Source organism: Cololabis saira, chromosome 1 (genome assembly GCF_033807715.1).
Source record: "Cololabis saira isolate AMF1-May2022 chromosome 1, fColSai1.1, whole genome shotgun sequence".
Taxonomy (NCBI): Eukaryota; Metazoa; Chordata; class Actinopteri; order Beloniformes; family Belonidae; genus Cololabis; species Cololabis saira.
Window position 1 is genome coordinate 35627092 of NC_084587.1, and position 18572 is coordinate 35645663.

At 40.0% G+C, this 18572-nt stretch overlaps 2 protein-coding genes across 7 annotated transcripts in view; both read right to left on the minus strand.

Annotated features, from left to right (window-relative positions):
- Positions 1–2407: 2407 nt before the first annotated feature.
- Positions 2408–5234, minus strand: LOC133452649 (ependymin-2-like). Of its 2 annotated transcripts, XM_061732136.1 has the most exons (6): positions 5123–5230; positions 4731–4765; positions 4511–4645; positions 3535–3718; positions 3194–3281; positions 2408–2828 (listed from the first exon to the last, which is right to left on the minus strand). In XM_061732136.1, exons 1-6 carry the CDS (start codon positions 5196–5198, stop codon positions 2678–2680), a joined length of 669 nt encoding a protein of 222 aa, XP_061588120.1. In that variant the 5' UTR covers positions 5199–5230; the 3' UTR covers positions 2408–2677. The 2 variants fall into 2 exon arrangements, with proteins under 2 accessions (XP_061588120.1, XP_061588129.1); XM_061732145.1 differs by lacking the exon at positions 4731–4765 and having other exon boundaries at positions 5123–5234.
- Positions 5235–10770: 5536 nt separating this feature from the next.
- pnpla6 (patatin-like phospholipase domain containing 6) overlaps positions 10771–18572 on the minus strand; it is a 38243-nt gene continuing 30441 nt past the window's right edge. For 4 of the 5 annotated variants that reach the window (XM_061721773.1, XM_061721746.1, XM_061721754.1 and 1 more), the window contains 7 exons: positions 18177–18293; positions 16091–16239; positions 15777–15929; positions 14538–14654; positions 14333–14420; positions 13890–14035; positions 10771–12518 (listed from right to left, as the gene is read on the minus strand). In XM_061721773.1, coding sequence (XP_061577757.1) covers positions 12444–12518; positions 13890–14035; positions 14333–14420; positions 14538–14654; positions 15777–15929; positions 16091–16239; positions 18177–18293 — 845 coding nt within the window. In that variant the 3' untranslated portion in view covers positions 10771–12443. The remainder of the gene's footprint in view (positions 12519–13889; positions 14036–14332; positions 14421–14537; positions 14655–15776; positions 15930–16090; positions 16240–18176; positions 18294–18572) is intronic. The other variant, XM_061721765.1, reaches the window with a different exon arrangement.

Here is an 18572-nt window from a genome sequence, read left to right on the forward strand (position 1 = left end):
GAAACAAGCGCTGGCAAACCAGGGACGCTGCAATGAGAGCTGGTGGTCATGCAGGAATGCGCAGGTGAGTTGATGGCTATATATATATATATATATATATATATATATATATATATATATATATATATATATATATATATATATATATGCTACATAACATCACATAACATTCCCGTCATTTGTCTGATAATATTATGGAAACCTTACTCCATCTTCAAGGTTGTTTTAATCCTTCCTTTCTGAGTGTCCCTTTACTGGAACTGTACTATATCTTGCAGCAACGCTGCAAACCCAACACTAAGCAGATTTTTGGGAACCTCTGGACATTTTTCAACCAAGCTGTGCTCTTTGTGTCACTTCCAATATGGGTATATATATTTCCCTATGTTATTTTCAAAATAACAAATATCTGAATAGAATATATTCAAAATAAAATTGAGTATAAAAATATTAGTTTTTCTCCCCTTAAACCTGAAATTGAACCTTCTTATGTTGTATAAATCAGTTATTACCCATTCTAAGGCTTTCACTTTAACCAATATTCAAAGGTTTAGTCAGACATGATATGGAAAATTCATATTTCACTCACAATTGCCCCCTGTCCTGAAATTCAATGTCTCTGTAGCCAATGATAGAGGTGCGTTAGATCAGGGATCCCCAACCCTGGTCCTCAGGGCCCACTGCCCTGCGTGTTTTAGATGTTTCCCTGCTTCAACCCACCTGATTGTGATTAACTGTCATCATCAGCAGGTCATCAAGGTCTACACGTCTAATAATGACACAGCCCTGTCTATCAGGTTTGTGTTGAAGCAGGGAAACATGAAAAAACATGCAGGACAGTGTGCACTGAGGACCAGGGTTGGGGAACCCTGCATTAGATGATTTGTTGTAGTTTTGTTGTTCATATTTGATCCAGCAGAAGGCGCTCTAAAAGTTTTGGATGTCCTCAGATACCAAGCAGAGTGGCTGCCTTGAACAAATAATTAAGATCCCAAAAGCATCTTTTTAGCATTTAGTGGAGCTATTTTGGGCTCTACGTCACAGAGGGTAAAGTGATAAAAGATATTTTGCAGACTTTGCAAAAAAGCAGTTGTCTCACACATCCACAGCAACAAATAGATAGATAGATAGATAGATAGATAGATAGATAGATAGATAGATAGATAGATAGATAGATAGATAGATAGATAGATAGATAGATAGATAGATAGATGAAATGACTCCAGAGTTTCTGCAGATGCAATGAAAAATGCAATGAATTGGAAACTCTGCAGCTCCTCTGGTGTGGCTTCACTGACGGGGTTAATAGCCACAGGTAACTTTGATTGACATAAGGTGGGGGTGTTCCAGCTGACTTCCTGGACATGTTCGTTGTTCCACTTACATCATGACACCGCACAGTGTGAAGGAATAAAGAGGCTTTGAAACCATTCTTTAGAAAACGTAAGGTTTATCCAGAAATATAACTGTGTTTTGTTGTCATTACCTCCTCACAGGTAAGTTAAAAAAGATAAAAACTAAACTGCTCTGTTGTTAAAATCCACAGTAGTCAAATGAGATGCTTTATAAAAATGACAGTCTCTGAAATACATCCCCTGGAGGTAATTTAAGTAGGGCTATCAAGCCTCAGGTATTGAGCGTGAGACACAAATTTCAACAAGTTTACATGCCACACATGTCATTTCTCACGCTGAGAAATCATTAACTTCACACACATGAATTCCAAGGACTATGCTACTGTGTGCTCAGCGCTCATACAGCTCAGAGCAGCTGTATGCAGCTGTTACCGACCTCGCGACCAATTCTTTCATTGTCGGGTGAGGTCCGAGTTCCAGTTTCAAGTACTTCACCTAGTAGTACCTAGTAGTACCTAGTACCTACAAGATGAAGTGCCCTGAAGTACACTCCTCCCCCCGTGCACCCGCCCCCCCCAAAAATACTACTAATAATAATTTAAAAAGATTCTCACTCCAAGCAAACTTCAAAGGTTGAGAGCCTTGTTTAGGATATGAACAACCAGAAATATTTTGAATATCTTAAAATTATTGAGTAACAAGTATATCACCAGCAATTACTTATTTTAAACATGTCCAGTTTGGTGCTATTGTTTGCTTACTTTAATGGAGACTGGACTCCATCACAATAAATGAAACTCCTTCTACACACTGGTGATTGTGCCTGGGCAATAACTCATTTCTAAATCATTGTTTATCCAACAGGCCTTGTTATTTGGAAATCAGCATTGTGCAGTTGTAAACACTGCCGTTCAAATTTGTTTTCACCTAAAAAGGGCCGATGACATTCCACATAATCAAAATAAATGGGCGTGTTGCTCTCATGTACTGCTTGACATATGACGTTCATTAAAACACTATTATTTAAAAAAAAACTCAGAGACGTATTTATTCATAATATTTTGTGAATTTAAATTCCTTTATTTAAGGGAAAACACAGAGTTAAACAACAAATGCGCCAATAGAAAGTTGTTATCCGAAGGTTCTGTTTACTCTCATGGTTTTCTGCTCTCTGCCTTTAACATTGCTAGAGAGAGTAATGCCGTGACTGCCACATATGACTGAATTTTTTATTGGTGGATATATGTTCGCATACAGTAACGACTGCACGCTATCTACACAGGAAAACAATCTATGAGTATCTTTCGAAAGACTCTCGATGTCTACTCCAAGCTCCTTGTCTTCATGGCCAGAGACTCAATGGCATTGAAGAAGTTATGTGGCTTCTGGGTTTCCTCCAATTTAGAATTGAGACACACAGCAGGGACAAGGTAATCCATTGGATTATTGGTGCCAAGTACCCAATTGAAGGTGCTGAAATGTAGATAAAAGTTTACATGTTGAGAATAACTTTTTTACAGTGAATGGTTTTTGACAGCTGTGCCCTAGCTATATGAGCCTGAACTGAAAGATTATTGACTGATCGGGAAACTTACACTCCAAAGGGTGGACTTTTTTTAAATCAAACATTTAGAATACTTGGATTTACTTTTATTCTGTACGAATACAATGTATTGAAGGTTACATGGTTGGATACATTGAAATTCTAAAATACTTGATTGTTTTTAAAATGCTATGTAAGTTTCAATAGAGTTGATATAAACACCAACTTCTGTTTACATAGCGATGAGGGGTGGCTAAGCTATTGCTGACGTGACTGTGTTTGTCGAGGTTCCTACCTGACGGTGGTCCATCCAGATTCTGGAGTATAGCCAGTGAAGGTCAGAGGAATGCAACCGATATCAGTAAAGACGACGGTATAAGAGCCTAAAAACACATTGCAAAAACAATTTGGATTTAGTTTAATGTAAAAATATTTAATTATTTTGATGTTTTAGGAAATGTCTTGTCTTTATTACATTTCAATGAGCATAAACATTTTGTTCTGCTCCCATTTTTGAAATTGTTCAGTGAAGACCTGGGCTTGTGACAGCTTTCAAAGCTAACAACCTTTTCATCACAGTTTTAGTATCACTATAGCACAATGTGTCGCAGAACACCAGCTCCAGATGTACTTTACCCTTATTTGGAAGTTCTCCGTACCAGGTGTTGACCAACACACCCATTCCCCAAGAGGAGCTAGAGCCCATGACCACCTGACCCATCAGCTTAGCATCAGAGGGAACTTGCATGGGAATGAAGGATGAATCCAGTGGCATCTTCCTGCAAGAATAAGTGCTCCAGTCGATCTCATAATAGACCTCCTGGAAAGATGAGCACCACTTTAAGTGTGAATATGCAGTAATGAGGTTATTAAATTCAAATTGTGCTAAAGTTTAATTATGTGTCTTCCACAAAAGAAACTTCCAAATGATTTTTTCCAAATTCATGTTCCAAATAAGTGGTTGCATCTCAAAGCCACGTTGGAGTCGAAGATGTATATTGTTAGTTTCAGGGTGTTTTTTTCTTGAACTGATCAAACATAAAAAGTATCAAGAACATCACCATCAAGTGCTTCTTTTAAATATGTCAAATTTGTAGTTTGCCAGTTAGCTCCACAGACACGTGATGAAATAATGTGTGTGTCATGTTATTTCCCTTGGAGGATCAATAAAGTATTTTCTTACTGAATTGGAATTGTTCGAATTAAGTGTATGGGGACAGAAGTGTGTGGTGGCCTTATTTACAGTCTGATGAAATATAACAATATAAGGTAAATATTGTTTGATATAGAGCTGGATAAATGTTAATGTTATAGGTATGAGAAAGTTGGGTAGAACAGATAATGGAAACTATTTTTATCTGCAAACATCAATATCCTGCTTTGCATCAACTATAGTTCTTCAGAAACATGTACATATTTGCTGTTCATGATAGGAGAAAATACACAATCATTCCACTTAGATTTCATTTTTAGGAATAATAAAAGGAATCATTGTAAATACTATTGTCAATCGTCTGTGGTTTCTAACCACACAAAGAAAGATTACAAACTGAAGTAGGGAGAAAAAGATTGCAAGAAAGTAGAGAAAACACATTTAACTAGCATTTACAACCTTATTGAAAAGCATCAGCAGGTCCACTCCAAAGGTTGCATTTCCGTTTAATCCAAAGTTTCTTATCCGCAATTTTTTTCCCAGAGCATCATAGCCTATTGTACCCGTTGACATCATGGATCCATCGCCAACCATCTGAAACCAAGGGGAAGAGAAAGTATGAAAGAGGGATTTTACCCACAGAGTTACGTTTTCCTGCACAGAATGTCAGTGAGCTCACCATAGTGAGACCCCCATTCATCAGTGCTGGTACAACTGACAAGACAAAACAAAAATGAAAAATTAGCTTTCAGCATGATTGAAAAGAAGATACTGGGCCACAGCCCAGAGAAAGTAGTTCAGGAGCACCCAAAAAACACTCTAAAAAAGATACATTGGGTGATACACATATAAAAAAGAACTGTATTATGTGACAAATGTCTCCCTCTTTACTGTCTGACTTACTATAGTTTGATTAGAGCTATGAAAGAATAAAGGATATGTAGGTTTTAAAAAAACCAAAACTTTTTTTTAAGTCATCGCTTCCAGAGTTGCAGGGATACAGTAGTTAGTGTCTATTGATCAAGGTTTTATACATATAGATTTATATATAGTGGTAACCAGAATACTTACCACAGGGTTTAGGGTTCTGGCTGGCTGCAGTTGCCAGCAGCAGGCAGATGCAGGACAGCACGCTGACAAAGTTCATTATGAAAACGTTGTTTTCACAATGAGTCAAATGGTTCCTAAGTGGACTGAGCCAGAGGAGCAGACAGCCATATATACCTGCTCACAGCTGTTTGTGTTCCCATCGTCATGGATAACTGCTCTGCATTTTTCTTGAACAGCTTTTGCAAGGACAAATCAATAACAGTCCTTGTTTACCATAGATGCACTTACTGCATAATCCAAGTTAATGGGAGGACAATTTTGAAATCATGCTCTCTTTTGATGCTAGCGGGACTGTATCATGAATATGCTCGGCTTTTCCTTTAGTGAATGAACCGCTTCACATTAGTATCAAACGTTTTTGCTCTTTTTTATCCAAATGTATTGAAATAGTTTTAGAATGATACATTTATAGGGCTCTTAATGGGATATCCCAGGTGTACCTAATAAAGTGGTGAATATAAACACCATCACTCTATGGTCATTTTAAATGGCTGAACATTAAGGCTACTTTTGAAAGCAGAAATGCACTTTGTCAGAGTTAGTGCGACTCACGTGCATTTTGACCTTCCAGTTCAGACGCTGCTAGCAGTGAAAACATTACAGCTGTAAATATTCCCTTAGATATGTGCACCTGCTTTTTTCTCAATCCTTTTTATTTTTAAAACCTTTTCACACAGTATTTTCCATCCATCCATCCATTTTCGCCGCTTATCTGGAACCGGGTCACGGGGGCAGCAGTCTCAGCAGAGATGCCCAGACTTCCTTCACCCCAGACACTTCCTCCAGCTCTTCCGGGGGGAGTACGAGACGTTCCAAGGCCAGCCGAGAGACATAGGCCCAATCCCAATACACCCCCTACTTTCTTTCACTAGCCCTACTTTCTCTCACTAGCCCTCCCTCACTATCACTAGCCCTAAAAAAAGAAGGGACAGATTTTAGGGCACTTGAAATACAATACACCCACTACTCCTACTTTTCAGCACCACCACTAAAATCAGGAAGCTGAGAGCCAAAAGCTGTTTTAATTTCAGCTGTAGCGCTGTTAATATGCCACTTTATTAAGTTTTAATATTTTTTCAGGCGTAAAAGTAACCGTTAAGATCCCCAACTTGGGCTCAGTTTATCCAAATAACGCCTGTTAAGAAATTTGATCCGATGTTTTCTGCGATGATGAGACCGGGGCGCAGCAGTCGGAGTACAGACGATCGCCAGGTCAACCTGCGCCGTCGTCCCGGGAGAAACCTGCAGCTCTGTGGAGAATTACCGCTGGCTGAAATAAATCATTTAGGAAGATAAATGTTGGTTTAATAGATGAAATCTAACAGTTGTAGCTACGCCTGTTAAGAAATTTCCTCCGAAAATTTCGGGATTTCTGCCTGCCTGCCGGCTCAGGAGCTGATTTATGGTTCCGTGTTAAATTGACGCAGAGCCTACGGCGTAGGGTACAGCGTACGGGCGCGTCACCGCGTAACCCACGCCTTAGGCTCTGCGTTGGTGTAACGCGGAACCATAAATCAGCCTTTATTCTGGCGAGGTTGCAACAACGGGCAAACGAGTGATTATATACATTCACTGAGTGAATATTAGGAAAGTAAAATATATATTTCTCGCTAGAAATGTAATCAAAATGCAACTGTCCAACTTCCTCCTCCGCCAGCGCATCCAACTCACCACCAGGTGGTGATCAGTTGACAGCTCAGCCCCTCTCTTCACCCGAGTGTCCAAGACATACAGCCTGAAACGACAACAAAATCGATCATTGACCTCCGGCCTAGGGTGTCCCGGTACCACGTGCACTGATGGACACCCTTATGCCTGAACATGGTGTTCGTGATGGACAAACCGTGACTAGCACAGAAGTCCAACAACAAAACACTGCTCGGGTTCAGATCGGGGAGGCCGTTCCTCCCAATCATTGGGTCGTCGAGGCACCCCGCCACGACTGCTACCCAGCCCACATGGCACCAGCGTGTCGTGGTCCTTCCTGCGGGTGGTGGGCCTACGGGAAGGCGTCGCCATTTTGGGCTGAGCCTGGCTGGGTCACACGGGCAAAGACCCGGCCACCAGGCGCTCGCCTTCGAGCCCCAACCCCAGGCCTGGCTCCAGGGAGGGGCCCCGGTCCGGGCGATATAACGGTCCTTCGTCTCTTCCTCCTCATGATTGGCTAGTATTTTCATGTTTTATTAATGCCAAAAAAACATTGTGAGAAAAAGAAAGCTATAAAAATCAGGGTTGCATTTCCGGCCTTCCTGTAGCAGTGAACCAAAACCACATATTGAAATGGCCTGAAGTATATACAGTAAAAACAACCGGATCATTACATCAATGTAATATCTGCAGAAGTCTAGAATGACATGAAATTAAGAACTGCAGGATTTTTTATGTCTTAATTTGTGTTTTGTTTTGTGAAAACCATTGAATACATGATGTTTAAAAGTAATCAAATTAGTTCTAACAGGTCCTGGCCAGCAGACACTAATAATTTGGCTTGATTATCTGCAGGTCAGATCACTGACTATCAGCATTGTTGTTGGTTCATTAATGTCTTAGTACTGAGAACTGTGTAATATAGAGTGGCTGTGTATCAGTGTGTAGAGTTGGCTGTCATCTAACTCGAAGATGGAATGATTGACCCTTGGCCCCGTCACAAGGCACTGAACCCCACAATGTTCCCCAATAAATGAGTGTAGAAACAGGAGTGCTGTGTGTGAATGAATGAGTGACAAACACAATTTAAAACCCTTTGTAGAGCCTGGATCAGGTTGAAAAGGTGCTGTTAGTGCAAAGCCTCTCTTACTTTCTCCTCAGGACATCTAATCCTAGCTGTTCCTCTGATGTGCTAGTTCTTTATACCGTAATATCCATCCTTGTTACTCCCAGAGGAAATATTAACATCTTCAACCCTGCCACCTCCAGCTCTGTTTCCTGTCTTCTGGTCAGTGAGGCTTCCTCCAAGCCATATAAAAATGTTGCACTTATCCTAATCTTACTGCAACTCATATCACAGGTTACTCCAGGAAGAAATGAAATAACATGGTTTCCATGTGAGTTTACACCAGTGAAGACATAAATGATGTTAAATGTGTATAAAAAGTGTGTTAAGGCAGCAATAACCAAGCTGAGCCAAGCTGCACAGTCTAAAAATACTTTAAAAGAAAAATGTCCCTGAAGGAGAAGGAGAAGAAGGAGAAGAACTTGGGTGTATTGGATGCGTAGAAAGGTCAGACTGGACTGAAGAAGAGATGAAAAGTGAGAACTCTTGAAGAAAATGAAAATGCAGTTTGGATGCTTTATTACTCATTTTATTTATGAATCAAACAATGCAGCTGATTCTGAAAATGAAAAAGCATTTCTGCTAATGCATTTTAAATGTGACATTTCAATTCAATTTTGGAAACTATATTGCTAGAGGATTTGACCTCAAAGGTCACACATGATCTCTGTCCATCAGCAGTGTTGTCAGCCCAGCCATCTTCTCCTGGTGAACATTGTGTATCGATGTATTGAGCTTGCATTATATGCATTCATGTCGCACAAAAAGAAGCAAAGTTAAACTGAAAGAAATACTTTGAAACTTAAAAAAAAAAAACTTGCAAAATGGTACTCTCATGGTCAACTTTCAGGTATTCATGTAAATGAAACCCGTAACGAGTAAAGAGAATTCACCCCAGCATGTCATTTTATTGCCCTGTGATGGACTGGCAACCTGAAGTTATTATAAATGATGATACTGTACATTGCTGTTTAATAAATTGATCTGTTTGTGTTGTAAAACAGCTACTAGTAATATTCTGCCATCATATACCAATGCTCAAACTCTATACAGCATAATTCAGTTGAATTCCATTAATTTATTTAAAAATATTACTTACAAGAACACATCCCTCAAAATGCAACAACTGAACCAAATATTTAGTTAAGTTGTTTTCTGTATTGTGAAAAACTTGAGAAATATATGACCGAGGCCAATATTTTAAAGGGTGATGAAATTCAAATTCAGTTCAAAAATACTTTATTAATCCCCAAAGGGAAATTCATTCTTGCAATGCTGACAATTTAAAGCTTTAAGTTTCTTCAGAGAGTCATTGTAGATTATTGCTGTGGGCAGGACGGATCTCCTGTAATGGTTTGTAATGGCGACATGAGTGATTTTGTAAACTGGAAACTCGCTACATCATGTCGGTGACGGGTCATCGCTGTGAGAGCAGCCTGCAGGCTGACTGGGCTCCATCAGTACAGGACAGTACAATGATCCGGGAAGCAGTGGCGAGGATTGCGACCCACAAACTTTAAATATTCGTCCATCAAATGCAGCGATGATGGACATGCCAGTATCTCTTTCCAATTTCACAATTAATGGAAATGTAGCATTTCATTTTAAGTAGTTTCTACTTTGGGATAGCCGACCGTCTTGTTTCGTTTATTTATTTGAATGATTGATAATATTTGTAGCTTAATGAAACGTTTACTTATTTGAATGATTGATAATGGCCGGGTTTCCCAGATCAGTTAAGAAGCTCTTAACAGCAAAAGGCTTCTTTCAAACCTTCTTAAGGAGCCTGTGAAAGAAATTTGGATCTATTTTATACTTTAGATTTATATTGTTTAGCCTTCATTGGTGACAGCAAAGGGGGGAAAAAAAAGAAAAATAAGGAATAACAAGTGTGTTCCTGTATAGGCTTTATGCATTACGCACAAATAAACGATCACCATGACCATTTATCATAATTTGTCTGCACACATCCCACATCTGTGTGCACATGAGATAATGTACCACACTCAAAAATGCTTCAAGGCACATCAAAAACACATCCACCCTCCAATCCTGCCACATTGAACACATCAGGCAACTGACAGGTGTAATTGAGTTCAGCTGGAACCTCATTAAGGGAGACTTCATCCACTGCTCTATTTAAAGGCGTTGCCACATCACACGTGTGAGATACCATGGCTGCTATACAGCATATTCCACCCGGTTCAAATGCTATCAGTCCACTGAATAGGAATTTATCATGTGTGATCAGAGCCTTGAATGGTGCGAGTAGATGGGATACTGTCTACCCGGTAGATTTTTGTCATTATTCTTTGGGTTGATAATGGATATCTCTATGTGGTTAGAATTTGGGGTTAAGGTTAGGGTGATGGTTAGGGTTAGGGTTAGGTTTTAGTGACAAAACATCTACTGAGCCTATGTTTCGTTTTCAATAGCAGTAGTCATTTATGGTGCGGATGGGGAGCTGTTGGCCTTGACTGGGGACATCGTCGGACGGTGGAAGGAATACTTCAACGATCTCCTCAATCCGACTGACATGCCTTCCGTTGAGGAAGCAGAGAGTGGGGACTCGGGGACCTGCCCATCCATCACCCAAGTCGAGGTCACTGAGGTGGTTAATTTGAAGCCGCTGAGAAATACACACGTGGAGAAACAAACATCGCCGCTGGGAACAGGAAACATGACACCAGCTGTTTAAAGTAAACATCTTCCTCAAATTTATTTGAGATCCTCCGATCATTGACAAAGTTTGTCTTTTGACGTCCAGGGTGCATATAAATATCAGTGAATCATAGAAAGTGTAATCCAGTTTAAAAGAAAACTCACTCTGCATTGGTCAGGGTGCTTATTACTTTTATTTTCAAATATGCATTTTAAATGCATCTCTTTATTCCTTAAATTCCCTTGGTATATCAAGCCAGATGGCAAATATTAAACCAGATATCTTCTGAGGAAGGAATAATTCAAACATTTCAGTGCAAAACAGCTAAAGCTAAGTTAATTAAATAGGACATCCCTCTCCTCCCAATTGAAAAAGCTATTAGTGAACACATAAATTAAAAGAAAGTAAAAGCAAAATGTGGCAATTGTCAACAGACATCATCACCCTCCCTCTCATTTTTTTAGCTGTAGTTTCCCTTGTTCTGCAGCAAAGCATCAACTTAAAAAAATCTACTTCATATACATATATTAACATTGTTTATGGTATAATATTATAATCTTGTTACAATTTCTACAAGAAGTCCATATGACTTAAGAGACACTGGATGTGAATTTCTCTCCATTGGAAGTTTAGGATTACTCTGTATTTTGTCATGTCAAAATAACAGATGTCTATTTATTCATTTTAAACAATAATTCACTGGCATGGTTATGGAGATTATCTGAAATCCACGGTCTGAAATATAGTCTTAAATACACCTCGTCATTCACTCAGAGTTTTTTTTTCGTCACAAATGTCAAGTCACACTCAGGTGTACCGTGTACTGTGTGATCTTGTGCAAACAGGGGCAGAAACACAACTGTTTACAGTGTGCTAGTGTCGGTCCGGGATACCACAATCACATTCACCGGGCCCTTTGAACAGTGGTTGAGAAGGTGTCATTTAAATCTGGAGTCACCGCAAATAAAAAGTTTCAACCACCAACATACGTATAGTTATCATTCACACACCAACATCGTCTCATTTGTCCTCATTTCCATTTACAGCTCGATCCACCTATTTGGCTTAATCTACCTACCAGACAGCAATTCTAGTTCAGTCTACAGCGTGTACGTATAAATAAATAAATAAAATCAACTCTTTGCTCAATGATGCACTTTTTCCTTGCCTACAGTTTTTTTTTTTTAAACTTCTATTTCAACATTCTGTACAGTATATTGATCCATCTGGTCCATCCTCCTGTGTACTGGCCAAGCCTTTGTTCATTGAACAAACAGTCATATTTTTATTATTATTTCTTTTTTTTAACCGCATCTTCTACCAAACTTCTAACTGGTATCTAAAATAAACTATAATAGCTCTTAATACCTACTGTCTGCACTCCTTACTGCTCTTTCTCGTGTGTTACTACCACTTCAAATTCACCATTTTACAAAAGACACGGACGCTGTGTCCCATCCTCAGCGATGGCGTGCGGGACACCTGTATTGATATTAAAGACTCACATGAAAATTTAGAGAAACAAATGGAACGCGGTGCCCTGAAATGAAGTTCGGACCGCCAGTCCTTTGTTCTGGCACAGATTCTGGCAACGCATTAGTTTGGTTTGTTGGTGACAAGTAAAAGTGTGGGAGAGGAAATCCTCATCGTGTACATCACTGGGAAGCCACTCAATCCAACTTGTTCAACACCTTAATCAATGAAAAGTGGTTCTCTGCAAAAACAACAACGTGATTCCAGAGTTTCAGAAGTTACGGAGGCTGGGGATAGCACACACATCTGAAGACAATTTATGGACCCGTAGCTTAACCATTGTTTTTGTTCCTCGACTCCTCCGAGGCCCGCTGCTAGCAGTCTGACACTTCAGAGGTGTTGGAATCGCTGGCCAGTTTCCTGCGTTGCCGCACAGATTTCTCCTCATCCTGCAAGGCAGAAGACAGGGTTATATTGACAAAAGACATCTAAACGAAAGATCTCCAGGTGGATCAGAGGGCACTTAAAAAACATTAACTTGTTGGCATGTTCAAGCAACGTAAAAACATGGCTGAAAATACAGATTGATAGCACAATTTAACTTAGAATAGGATACACCATATGGCGTTTATTCTACAGCACATTCTACAGTTTTTTGTGGATGAGTATGCAACTCATACTCAACGCCCCAGTGCGACGGGTTGGGGCCCAAGAGCAGCATATTGAGTAGTGGGTGGGTCCCAGAGGGGCTCTGCTAGATCAGGGGTCGGCAACCTGCGGCTCTAGAGCCGCATGCGGCTCTTTAGCGCCGCCCTAGTGGCTCCCTGGAGCTTTTTCAAAAATGTTTGACCTTTCTTTTTCCTTTTTCATCTTTCTTCTTTTTTTCCTTTTCTCAACATTTCGACTTTTTTCTCAAAATTTGTTCTTTTTTCACAACATTTTGACTTTTTTCTCGACATTTCGACTTTTTTCTCAACATTTTGACTTTTTTCACGAATATTTGACTATTTCCTCGACATTTCAATTTTTTTCCTCAACATTTCGACTTTTTTCTCAACATTTGACTTTTTTCTCGACATTTTTACTTTTTTCTCAACATTTTGACTTTTTTCTCAAAGTGCATAATGAAAAAAAAAATCTTCCCCCAGTTATAACTAATATAGAAACATGCAGCATGTGTCGCCTTCATTCTAAGGCTTATACAAGACTTTTCATTTTTTGCGGCTCCAGACATTTCCATTTGTTTTTTGTGTTTTTGGTCCAATATGGCTCTTTCAACATTTTGGGTTGCTGACCCCTGTGCTAGATGTAGTTTCAGCTCTCGCTTGAATTAAAGATGAATTCTTGCAAAGTAATATTAATTAGACTCATAGGTTTACATAAGCAAAGCCAGCCAATCTAAAATGGCTAATTTGCAGTGACTGAAATGAGAATTTGCTCCAGTCGGCTTTCAGGCTCGCTCATTCTGCACATTTCCAACATGACGTTGGACAATCAAAAGGCTAAAAAGGCTTTAAAGACACTATTCAGGAAATCTGTGGGTGGGGTTTGTTCAGTTATTCTGACCTGTGAACTGTTTAAATGTGGTCTGACAATTAGTAAGTGAGTTTGACCCTGAGCCTGGCTGCTTATCCTTTTCACACATTACTTCTGCCATAGATTTTTATTGAATAGGTATTATTGTTAGTCTAATATGACATGTGTTGTTTTCATCTGAGGTTACATTTATCTGACGTTAAGACCTGACACAGAAAACATCAGGACTGACGCGTGGTGCACTTTCTTTTTCACATGACCGTTCTATTTCTGTGCACACTCACAGTCTGAAAGATCCCATTCTGTCCCCACTCTCCGGGGGAGTGGTCTTCAGGGTCGTCTGCCTCGTCCTCCTCCTCTTCCCCCTCTTCCTCTCTCACCGTGTCCATCCCATCTTCCTCGTACTCTGTCAGACAGTCCGACTCATCCGCTGAGCAGAGAGATTTAAAGGACATATTACAAACTGTATTTATTGACTGAACCAGCCTGTGTAGCGAGCACCCATAAAATATCAGAGGCGTTTTAAAAGCTCCTATTTATTACACTCTTCCAGTCTGACATGACTTCAAAGGGTGAATGGACAGTGAGTAGTTATGACTTTAAAAATGGGACAACATATATTAAGAATGTGTAGTTTCTAGGCTGTGTAAGGGTGCAATAGTTAAAATAGATGCTTGCATGAGAAGACTTTGGTCTAGGTTTGAGTGAACTGGCAAGTATTCTTCACCTTCTGTGGCTACGTAGGTCTGGACAGGCTCTATCCTGGAAACAATCTCTGCAAGGTCAGTGAAGTCAGCTCCTGGACACGTGCAGGACTAAGCCAAAAGAAATCATTTTTATTACATATTGAAGTCGTAACTTTGACAGTGAACATGAGTGTTATATATCAACCCCTTAGCATTTTTTGGATTAAGTGCATGAGCTCGTCTCACATCAGTTCTCTTGCTGTCGTTGTAGTCGGCCGAACGATGATCCTTCAGCATGTTCTCGATAATGTCACCTCGAGCCCAGCCGGTGAATAACAACTTGCCATGCTGGAAGCCCACATCCTGAAATACAGGGTAGTTTGGAGAGAAGCTCTGACTTTCTGAGATATCTTTTCTGGCAATCATTACTGTATTGAAAATCGACAAATAGACATGCAGCTACAACCCTGCAGTACAGATAAAATTAAGATGGACATGAAGAACATGCTTTATGGAGTCCTAAATAATGAATGCATTAATATAAGTGCCTACGAAACACCAAATATCTGAACAACATAGCATACAATACTATTATTCCTCCCAATAGTGACAGTTACCTGAAAACAGTAGATTTACACATTTCACATGAAGTAATTTGTTGTGATTAGGTGAACAAGGAAGATGTGAGGAACGGCATATTAGCAAAGCCAGTAGGGGTGGGCAAAAATATCGATATGGCAATATATCGCGATACTTTTCCAGCCGATTCAATATCGATATTCAAAATTTTAATATCGATTTTTTTTTTTTTTTTTATCCCCGATCTTTTTCCACAATATATCACCCAGTGCTCCTACCTAAGTGACAGTCCTGGGCATTGCCACTCTCTACCAACCCTGGGAGGGCCCTGCACTGAGCTCAGGTTTTATTTCACGTTTTATTTCATTTTATAATTTATATAAGACAATTGCCTGTCCTTAAAAAATGAAAAATAATGGACAGAGGTTTATTTATTTATGGCTTTATATCTATACTGACTGATCACTGTGCCTGTCCTTGGTTTTAGTACCCATCTTTCTTGTGTTTATTATCATTTGCCACATAATTAAAGCAACCTCATACTAAATTTAATGTTAATTTCATATGATGTAAATAATATGAAAAACATATACAAATAAGTTGTAACTTTAGCTTGTATAGTTATAATAAAACATTGTTTTGACTCAGTTTGTCCCATGAATTGTCACTATAATCTGATGAACGTGCAACTCGGATTTTAAGATCCATCACTATCATCTGATGTACATATATACAACTTGGATTTTAAGATGTGTAATGCATTTTTAAATTTTTGTGTGTATCGTATCGTGGCTCAAGTATCGTGATGCGTATCGTATCGTGAGGTCCTTCCCAATACCCACCCCTAAAAGCCAGTGGACATTATTTCTAAATATCTAAAATCATTATATTTAGAAATTAACTCACATAGATTTCATCAAACTTGCCAAAGTCCATGGTTTTGAAGCGGTCAATCGGTGGCCTGATGTACTCGCAGTACGCGCTCTTCTTCACCACCTCCAACTGCCGCACACAAGACACGTACGCCAGCCGCGACTGGATCTCTGCCATGTCTGGCACCTGTGGGAGCGGTTAGTGTGAGCAGCATATTTACACTTTGCAACATCAGAATTCATTATAGCTAAAATAGATGTCGCTCAAACGGGTCAAAAACTCAAATGCAGCATTCTTCGATTCTAGCTGCCGGGTCGTCAGTAGTTACCGGTCCACTTGTACTGTACCTTTACTTTCTCTGCCCAGGGATTGATCCGTTTCCACAGCAACCACCAGCCGGACAGGCTGTCGCCATAGTTACAAAGGTCAGTCTCATCTTGGCTCCCCACGTCGATGGCAATGACTGTTCTGGCCCCCATGTTCCTTGCAATGTCCGCTGTTGGACGTGTAACAGCAGTATTCACAGCCATCACACACAAATACATGGGGACAAAATCCAACAGCAGAGAGAAAAACAATACGAATGTCCCGTTATTAAATGTTTCAGGATCATCTCAGCTTCTTGAAGTTGAGATTTAAGGAGCCTCAATGTTCCAACTGACTTACACCACAAAAACATCTGCTACGGCTGACAATCCAGAGCACTTGTTGGTAAGATATAATACTGAAATTTAGAAAAAGAAAAGTGTTTATCATCCTGGCCAACAGGCTCGGGGCCTGAAGTCAAGACCTTTCTCATCGACTACTCAGTGTTAGACAGAGCCTTGGGACAGAGAACATTTTTGTGGTGTTGAGTCTATTCACAGATTGTAAAAGGACAATATCCCACAAACCCAAATCGCTGAGCCGGTGTGTGCCAAGAACAACTATAAAGAGCAGCTGGTCGAGCACACAATATTCAGGGAGCAACGTAGCTTAATACAATTTAAATAAAGGCAGTGAATTTAACAAAGCTCCCTTTAGCCGGATCAATCTTTGAGCTCAGAAAGCTCCACATTTCACAAACCTCAGAAAAAAAGTACCACCAGTTATCTGGTGAGACATGATTTCATTTGTGAAACGTAGCTGTGTTTCATCCCTCCGACTCAGGAGAGAGCTCATCTGCTTAGAGAAATGTAAGATGAAAGCAGTATACTTAGGTTCAGCTTTGGAAATAGCTAATGAGGCTATTGAAGATTGATTTAATAGTAAACAGTTCCCTCACCACCACCAAACACACACACACACACACACACACACAAACACACAACTCACTCCAAGCACACACACACCACTCATATTTCCACGGACTGAAGCAAAGACAGGTGTTGATTTTTAAATTACAATCAAGTATGACAGAAATGTGGAGCTGGGCGATGGAGATACAATAAGGGCACATTTTCATTTCCATGTGTCTAATTTGTGCCACATCTAACAGACAAGAAGTAGCTTAACTACACATGTAAAACACAAACTTCAATACATTGTTTTGTGTTATATGACAACATGCCTGAAGTTATCAATGTTAAGACAGAAATTTGGAAAATGATTGCAAAATTGGGTCTTAGAGTTGAGGTTTGCACTAAAAGCAGATCAAAATTATTATCGCCCAACCCAACAAATTAATCAACTTTTTAACATCAAAAGAAGTGTACGCTGGTCTTAAAACAGACTGGTGTCTCATGTGGTGTAAAAACAAATGCAGAGTGACACTACAAGTTTATGGTCAGAAGCAATATTGCGCCTGCCCCCCTCCACCCTTCCAAGAATTTAAAGCAGATGGTAAATCTGTAAATCAGCCCAACCTATTTGACACCAGGCTGTTTGACCAACACAGCTGCTGAACGCAGCGTTTTATTTAAACACTGTTATTTTATTGTGCATCGTTAAAGATGGGATCCGTAACGACACTTACATGCTGATTTTTCCGATCTTGTAAGCTATAATTCAGAGCATCACTGAGCAAACTCACATGATGTAAAAGCATGAATTTCATCAAACTTGTTGGATGTGGAACCAATGAGGAATCTGGATCCAAATTAGGTTATTTTAACACTGGTATGGATGAAGGATGAACCTTCTGAGAACGTTCAGTTTATTTAGTTTGTCCGGAGATGGATTATTAATCTGATTAATGATCTGCAATTGCTCATTATTAAGATGGGGAAAAATCAGCACGACCACAGGACTTCCCTCCATCAGCGTTAACCCCACATCTCTCGACTTACCTGACATGTAAATCATTACCAACTTAATTACCCCTCCAATACATCCCTTCACTTCCCCCATCTCTGGGAAGCAGGAGTTGGGAACTATGCGAACATTGACACCTATGTGGTATGTTGTTAGGGAGTTGGCAGGGGCTTCCTGGGGGTTGTTGCCACCTGTACTTGCCTGGCAGGTTGTTGATGTAGCCACCATCCATTAGCAAGTTGCCATCTTTGGGGTCGCAGAGAGGCGGCAGGTACCCTGAAAGGGTCATGCTCGCCCGCACATAGCGCCACAGAGAGCCTGGCACACCAGGGAGGGAAGGAGGGAAGGGGGGAATAACATCTCAATAATGTTTGCTAAAAGTTTCAGATTAGTGTCGACACAGACCGCAATCCAAACGCTCGAGAGACGTCAGCCAAAGGTAGCCGATCCCTGCAAAGGTCAGGACTGTTGTGCTGCTCTTCGTTACACTCTAATTTACACCATTTTCAACCTAGTTACCTTGCACAGTGACCCCGTGTGACTTGTGCAAAAGGTAATTGTAATGCTCTTTTCATCTCCAAACCATGTCTTATCAAC